At 42.7% G+C, this 8,516-nt stretch overlaps 1 protein-coding gene across 1 annotated transcript; it reads right to left on the minus strand.

Annotated features, from left to right (window-relative positions):
* Window positions 1–251: 251 nt before the first annotated feature.
* Window positions 252–2,599, minus strand: Dkk1 (dickkopf Wnt signaling pathway inhibitor 1). The gene is made up of 4 exons (XM_076835019.1): window positions 2,354–2,599; window positions 1,946–2,108; window positions 625–768; window positions 252–505 (listed from the first exon to the last, which is right to left on the minus strand). The coding sequence occupies exons 1-4, from the start codon at window positions 2,597–2,599 to the stop codon at window positions 252–254; spliced, it is 807 nt and encodes a 268-aa protein (XP_076691134.1).
* Window positions 2,600–8,516: the final 5,917 nt, after the last annotated feature.

The raw sequence follows: 8,516 nt of genomic DNA on the forward strand, positions 1-8,516 counted from the left end.
AATTAAATGTTTTGTTGCATTTACAGGAAGTGCCACACTGAGAATTTACAACACAGTAATTTACTGCAGACACAGGGGAGTTCCATAAAGAAACAAAGCTCTTACACTCCAGATTTTCAGAAGGTATTATCGGAATGCTTAACTATAACCACAAAATTTGTTCATCCTTAGGATTGAGCTGACAAAAGTCATAAAAAGATTTTCATAGCATATATTATATAAAAGGAGTCCACTGTGTTGGGACAGCTGGTTTAGTGTCTCTGACAGGTGTGAAGCCTAGAAGAATTACTGGCTTGATGGTGATCTTTCTGTATCCTGCAAGACAGACCTTCTCCACAGTAACAGCGCTGGAATATCTCCAGCCCATGGGAGCCTTTTCTCCTGTGCTTGGTGCATACTTGACCTTCTTTGAGGACAGGTTTACAGATCTTGGACCAGAAGTGTCTAGCACAACACAAACCTGTGGCACAGTCTGATGATCGGAGACAGACAGAACCTTCTTGTCCTAGGAAGGAGGAGACAGTAGAGAAAATAGTTAAGCTTGCTTAAGCTAAGCTTGCATCATTTCACTAAGACACTTCTGATGTGCTAACAAAGAATGAACATTAAAGTCCTTCACTGTACCTTTGGTGTGATATATTTTTGAAGACAGGGTGGTTCTTCTGGAGTACCCATCCAAGGTGCTGTGATCATTACCAAAGGTTTCAATGATGGTTTCCTCAATTTCCCCTCTATGGAAATGACTATGATCAGAAGGCATACATATTCCTGAGAAAGCGAGAAATAATAATTAATTCCTAGGTTGAAATGGGTTGTTGCTAATAGTTGTGATGGGCCAGCCTATTATAACTGCAGCATCTAGAGGTATCTCATTGGAATCAACTTATTTTAAATACAAACTAAATTTTCCATCCAGTGTCAGTGCAAACTCTCCAGATGGACAAAGTATCAATGATATACTGTTTAGTTATTTGTAACATCTCCAGTATAGTCATTTAAAAAGTGCTTTCCCACTAACTGTGGTAGTGCAGTGACATTTCTGTCCAATTTTAATGCACCCTTCTGGTACATTACATAAAAAAATTGTTCTTAAAATAACTTTTCTGCTCTTCATTCTATATGGGTACTGCCAGACTAAGTTAAACAAATGCACATCCAGCTGCCTGGAAGATTACAATCTCACCCACCAGTTACTTTACTGTATAATTTCTATATTACAGAGATTGAATTAGTTCATCCTAGAATACTGCTGGGTCCCAAAGAGGTTAGCCACCCTGTAAGTTTATTTCTGGAGATCTCTTTGGCTGTCTTCAGTCTACCTCTTTTTGAGACATTAAATTTTCTTGGATCCGTGGTTGTGGGGAGAGGAAGTAGTTTTAGGGAAGAGAGGAGGAAGGCTGAAAAAGCCTGGATGCTGGAGTACCAGTTATCCCTTAAAAATGGCCAGTGCAGATAAATCACTCTGTCCTTTGCCTGACAACAGTTTAAACTTCCAGGGGCCATGAGGAAGAAAGGACAGTTTGGACAAGCCATGAAAATGGAAAGGGCAAGCAAATGCCAGCTGTTTTCTTTGGTTTCTCTTGCAAAAGGATCCCACAGACCTTCCCATGTTCCATCTTCCTCCCCGCCCCCTCCCCTGCCCCAAATTAACCTCAAGGTTACCCTCAGACAAGGTTTTATGGAAGGGGCCACTCTGAAGTAAACAGTAGTGTCAAATCATTCAGGGACATAGGAGAACAAGGATCATTTAGACCCCCATACTTTCTTCTTCTCCCAGATTAAACACTCATAATGAAGATATTTCAGGGGAACCTTGCATACTGAACACCCATTTGAGGGAAGCTATGCTGCAAAGTTCCAGAGCAGAGTATTTTCTTTTATCTGTAGATGCTGGAATGCAGAAATAATAATTAACTAATTCCTAGATTGGAGTTGTAGGACTCACCATTTTTACAGTAGTTCCCTGGGCAGCACATTGCGTGACGCATGCAGCGTTTTCTGCGCTTCCTGCAGGCGAGACAGATTTGCACGCTGGCGCCCCCTCCGCGGGTGGGACTTGCACAGTACTCGTCGGTGCTGCACTCCTCGTCCTCGGCGCACGGGTAAGGCTATGAGAAGGGAGCGGAGAGAAGGTGAGGAGCCCCGGCATTCGAGTACCCACACTTCAGAACCCGGACACTCATTTCAGTCCCTATCTGTACACTCTCCAAAAGCTGTTGCCACCCTCCGCTCCCAAATACAGCATTTCCAAAGACGCCCTGAATCTCAGTCACCCAGAAGGCTCCGCACCCTCCTCTCCAAATGGGAACGCTTCAGGGTCACAGCGTCCTTGGATCCCTGCGACCCCTCTCACCTGGTAGTTGTCAAGGGTCTGGTACTTGTTCCCGCCCTCGTACAGAATTCCTGGTGCAGCGCTGACTGCAGAGCCTGTGTGCCCGGCAGCGCCGCCCAGTGGTGGGGGCAGGTTCTTAATAGCGTTGGAATTGACCAGAACCGAGTTCAAGGTGGCGCTCACACTCTGCAGAGAGTGGCTGCAAAGAACTGCTGCTATCAGGGCGACCAAGAACCGAGCAGCTCCTACAGTGCCCAAAGCCGTCATCTCAGAAGTACTCAAGCGGGAGAAAGAGAAAGGAGGGATGTCACTTTGCAAGCCTGGTCCCAAGGAAACCTTGCTGGTGCGGCTGGCTACAGAGTTAAGGTTCCCAGAGCCTCCAACGATCTGAGTCCTGACTGCTGGGCGCAGGGAGCTCTGCGCCGCCACCGCCACGGTGGCTGCCTTTATACAGCGAGCTCTGAGCATTCCGGCCCCTCCGGGAAGACAACAAAGCCGGGATGGGATTTCAAAGCGTTGGGAGGGGCTGGGAGGGGGTGTGTTTGTGTACATGGGGGGGGGGGGATTTTGACACTCTTCACCCCTCCTCTCCCTTGCACGGTTGTTCTACTGGCCCAGCTCACCTTCGTGGAGACAGATCAGTGAGCATTAGAGCAGAGGACGTTAATAAACGCAGAGGGCGGGAGGGATTCTGGGCACACGGTGCATTTCTTTGCAGCAGGGACTGGATTACTTGTATGTGAAATACTTTACAGAGCCAAATAGTGGTAGACTCTGCAAAACCACTTTCTACCCTTTTCCCTTAAGCCAATACTCCTTTCTTGTGCAAACAAATAATATTTCGTATTAAATACAACCTCGGCCCGTAAAAGGCTCTAGGGGTTGGGGACATCTTTGCGAGAGGACCAGGTGGCCCTTGCAAGTTGCTGATTAATCCTTCAGTGTTTTGATTTGCAGATTTGGGTGAGGTCCTGGTCTTTCACTTCGTCCAGTTGCTTCTCTTCACCCCGCCCTCTCCCCTCCACTGAGACAAAAATGTGCAAAGAGAAGTAAATTTGCACATCAAACGAGGATAAGAAGGAAGAAGACCTAATTCTCTTTTGATGGGAAGTTTAGAGTGGAAGGCGAGAGACTAGCGTTTGGAAATTAGATCAAGGGTGGAGAAAAGAGGGAAATGATCATCAGATAATCAAACTATTTAATGTGGTTCTTTGAATCTGGTCAGTCGCGGCAGTAGATGAACTTGATTAGGCAGACACGCGAGATCAAAGTGGCCCGGAGCCAAAGAGGACAGGGTCCCTCGTGCGTGCGGGGGTCAGTCGTCCTTCTCTGGTGCCCCCTTCTCAGTGGTGGGTTAATGGAGGGAGATAAGAAACCCTAAAGGCTTAGCGCCTGACTTCCTCATTAGTATTTCATATTGCAATGCTTGAGAACGCTTTTGTTTGATCCCGAATCAAACCTTTCGCAGATGGAGGAATACGGCCTCCAGGGAGATAATTGACTACTTTGTGGAAAGGAGAACAGAAAGTGAACTAGACAGTGAATTCGACATCATTTAAATCACTGTGTAAAAATAACAAAGTAACGCTGGTGTCTAAGAATATTGTCAGGCTTATATTAGCAATCTCATCTAGCTAGTCAACAAAAACCTATTGGAAGCCCAGTGCCCAGGCATCAGTTGCCCTAACCATCCAGTTTATTGACTTTTTCCCCTTTTTGTTTTGTTTTTTAGTTGGGTAGGGAGAAGGGGTGCAGTGAATATGAATATTTGAGACAGATTTCTCATTCTAGAGAATAAAGTTCAAGTTATCTTTATCCTAAAAATAGCAATTTTGAAAGATATAGAGATAATACGATTATAGTAACCACAAAACACAAGAAATGTACATGATTATTTTAAAAGTAGGTTGATGTTAGAGGTGTGAGTTGGGGAAAGGAGGAGATGATTGTAAACCACTGTTGAATACAGAAGACTGGAATATATTTATTATTGCTCCCCTAACCTGTAGGCTGTCTGTTAATTTCTCCACCTGCTGACCTACAGTGGTCATGACTGAGGGCCACAAGGCACAAACAACCAGTCTTAAAGAGATACAATCCTCAAGTTGAGAGGTATTTAAAAAGCAGTTGGTGGTGGTCTGTGCTCTGATTCCTTGGGTTTGAGAATCCTATTAAGAATGTTTCCTACACCATTCTTTCATGGTGCTTCTAATTACAGATGGTGTCCTCACCCCAAATTCCAGCCATCTGGGGAACTTTCCTATGGCTTATTGATATCTCCAGTTTAACTCTGACATGGATTAAATCCTACATATTTCCTTAGGTTTTATTATGAACATGTATAATCATGTGGGCATGGCTAGTTCTGTAGAAATTTTTAGAACAAATTGAGAATTTAGAAGCAAAGGGGAAGTTTTTTTTCATTGCCTTTTTAATAATAAGGATCAAGTCCAATCAGTGGACTTGAAGTTTATATAAGCACAGAGGTATTATAGGGAAAAAGGGCTAAGAAACAAGAGATTTTCATACCACACTATCACTTGCACAATATTAATAACAATGTCAACGACCAGTGTGTTGATCACCTTTGATATACTAGAAAATCCACAATCTGTCTTAAATTTGTGTCATGTTGAAATGTGGGGAAAGAATCCCTGCCTACCTCAAGAAAGAAAATGTCTTTTCTTGGTCCTGTTAGCCTACTTAACTATTTATAGAAATATACTTATGCTACACTAAAGGCCAATCCCTTGTTCTCTTTTCATAAGAGATAATAGATGATTGGTACATTTAATATTAATGAATTTAGTCACTAAAAGCTTGCATTCACAAATGGAATCAGTGGGATGGTTTCTACCCATTTTTCATTTTCCTTTTGAAGTTCTCATGAGTTTCAATTTAATAATGAATAGATCAATATCAGATATCCTACTAAGAACTGTACTTGGTGCATTTGATAAAAGATGATACTCATTATCTACCTTCAAATTATTTATTGGAAGCAGGTAAAGGAAACTAACATACAATATAAGGAAGAAATTATCTAGGTCGCTCTCAGAGAAGGCCAAGTTGATAGCAAGACAATCTTTTATTCCAAATGGAGAAATTTATTTTTGAGTAGAGTCACCACTTAACAATCTGTCCATAATTTAAATTGTCGTTTTCTCACAGGCATCAAGAGTAAACAGCAAGTAAAGAGGTGAAGTGTAGTTCATCGCTCCTACAGTACCAGTTAACATTCAGTGGTGCACATTGTTGGGAGTATAGCTCAGAAACTATTAAAGGCAGTCTCCTTGTCCTGCAACGTCTTTCAGTCTCTGAATGGTTGAAGACACACAATGTATTTACATGGATATGATGATTGATATATATATATATATATTTCAAAACAGTTTATATTTTGGTCATAGGAAAGAAAGAAAAAGGACCAGGAACTGTGACTGACACATTTCAGGAAGAGGAAGTTCTAATGATTCTCTGAGTCTCTCCTACAGCTGGGTGACAGAGGTGGCAGGAATCCCAGCAGGTGTATTTATTTTTTTAAACTCTATTATTTTGTCCTATAGGAAATCTTGCCTCTTATTTAATCTGGCTTAAATAGGACCAGAGTCAACACAATAAATTTAATACTTCATATTAGGTTTTAAAACAAGAGAAATATGTTTACCAATAGTAGTAACTCAGGAATGATATAATACGACATGCCTTTCTTGGTATTTTAAATGCTGGATACCATGCGTAGAATATTCATGAACCTCTTCATGAAGTAGACAAAAAGATACACTCTAAAAACCACTATGCTATTTGCAAACTATTTTTCCATCTTCATTATTTCAGATTATTTTGTGACTGCTGCCTTTTAAATTTCCTACTTCCCTCTCTCCCTCCTTCCTTTCCTCCTTTCTTTCCCTCTTTCCCTTTGTTAAATTAGATGAAGTAGATTTGTTGCCATTCAATTTTTCTTTACTAGAAAACAGTGAGTAAATGGTTGCAGTTGCTAACAGTTTTGTTAGTAGCAATCTTGACTTTATTGCAGGGATTCCTCATTCCTGGTGTTTAATAAAAAGTGTTATGGCTTTCTCATTGGCCTTTAAAGGATTTTTGGTCTTAAATGCTCTTCATGATGTTAAAAGACCTTTCAGACCAGGCCCATGTTATGATTCCCTAGAGAGGTTGGATTTTCTCTAGACTGCAGTACAAAGAGAAGGCGAGATTTGACAATGATTACGTTGATAAATCAAGTTTCATGGTAGCTTTCTAAACTTGCTAAGAAAATACTGAAGCAGGTCATTAAAAACTAATCTGAGCCTAAAGCCCAGAACTCAGAAAATTTTGAGCAAAAACCAGTGAGGATGGTCCCTAAACCAGACACTTCCTGCATCTTTTCTCATGATCTGACACTCAGAAAAGTCTGTGGTGTAGATAGTGGAGCAGCTCCCTTAATAGATGTTAATCCTAAAGGATTTAATATTTCCAACCATGAAGATAAACCAGTGTCAGCAGAAAGCAGGATGCTTATGAGACAGCCTCCACATCTAGAAAAAATTGTTTTCCTCCATGTTATTAGGTCCCTGTTATTATCTTCTTTATAATGTAGGCATTCTCTAAGGATCATGACCAAAAAGGGCTTCATGCCATGGTGTCAGGGGGTTGGGGCAATTCCCCTCTGCCAGCTGCCAGCAGGTGCATATGCTTAATAAAGTCATTTAACTCTTAATGCTGATATTGTTTTTTTCATTCATAAAATGGGATGCAGGGGAGTGGGGAGAGGTCCCTTCTGACTACCAAATCTTCTCTCCAAGTGTTGTCACAGATCTTTTGTTTTCTGGTTAAGAATGGCTTGCGAGGGGTCTGTTCTTTTAGGCAGCCTAAGCATAAAGTAAAAATCATTGACATCAATCAGTACTGTGAACATGTTGACGTTAAAGAGAATGGCAGGTAAAGTTTAAGTCCCTGGAAATAAGGTGAATTACTTGAACCAGGTGTGTGTGTGTGTGTGTGTGTGTGTGTGTCTGTCTGTCTATGAAGAGCCTGTTCTTTTAATCACAAAACTGGTTGTAATGTCATGTTTTGGAACCAACTTTTCCAACTACTGTTCAGTTTTAAACTTAGTGAATCGCATTGGAATCTTGAGGTGAATAATAGCAGGACCTTGAAACGCCAAAGAGGACTAAGATGTGGCTGAGACACAGAACTATTGACTTTTAGGGGCGGGGTGGTGGTGGGGGGCGACATATAATTACTGCAAGGATTCTTTATCACCACCCCTGAGTTACACAAAAGTATTTCTTTTCAGAGGAGTCCACGAGTTGACGCAAGCAGGAAAGTGGGGGAACTACCTGTGCGGCAGACCCAGAAGCCCCCAGACCAGAGAGGTCCCCAAAGCCCCCGCAGCGCTGGGCGTTCCCCGCAGGCAGGCCTCGCGCGCTGCACTTCACCACTGTGCCAGCTCTCATTGTTCCTGCGCTCTGGGGCAGGGTGCTCGCGGTCTCTGCCTTCAGTGTCACAACCGTCGCCAGCATACAGTGGTGTAAAATGAAGCTTGTTTAAAGACTCTCTTTGATGAGCGGAGATCAAACGGCCTGGGGACTCCCGGTCTTAATCAGACTTGAGCCAGGATGGCGTTTTCAAAATAGTCCGTTTGCTCGGCTTTGGGCAGACTTTGTGCTCAGCACATTCATCCGGCTGCAGGGCGGCTAATCCCGGCTGAAGCCCCTTGCCTGATCGCAAATCCGTTCACACTACAATGGCTGCTGTTGGTTTGCTGTGTCAGTTCATGGGCAAATAAATACAGGCCCTTCTGACTTAATTAGAAGCGGGAGGGCAGAGGACGGGAAAGGGTATGGAGAGGAAGATTGCTGCTCTCGGGGGACTTGGGCTCCGCTGTCTCCGGCATCTGGAGGGAAGTGGGGTAAATCCGCTCTTCTGCTGCCCCCTGATGGACTTTTTGTAGAAGTTCTTCAGAGCGAAGATGTAAAGGATTTATTACCCTAGTTGACTCTTTCGAGATTTATTTTGCAGGTCCTATTAAGTCGTATATTGTGCAGCATATGCTCTTTACCTCCTATGCCGCTAACTCTTCGGGCTGAATATTTTCTAATTCTAATTGTTTCTCACAATACCTTGTTCGTAAAAGAGTTTAAATGTTCACGTTAGAATCAAAATGATAGCATCTAGTAGTTTC

The sequence above is a fragment of the Callospermophilus lateralis genome, chromosome 15 (genome assembly GCF_048772815.1).
Source record: "Callospermophilus lateralis isolate mCalLat2 chromosome 15, mCalLat2.hap1, whole genome shotgun sequence".
NCBI classification, from domain to species: Eukaryota; Metazoa; Chordata; class Mammalia; order Rodentia; family Sciuridae; genus Callospermophilus; species Callospermophilus lateralis.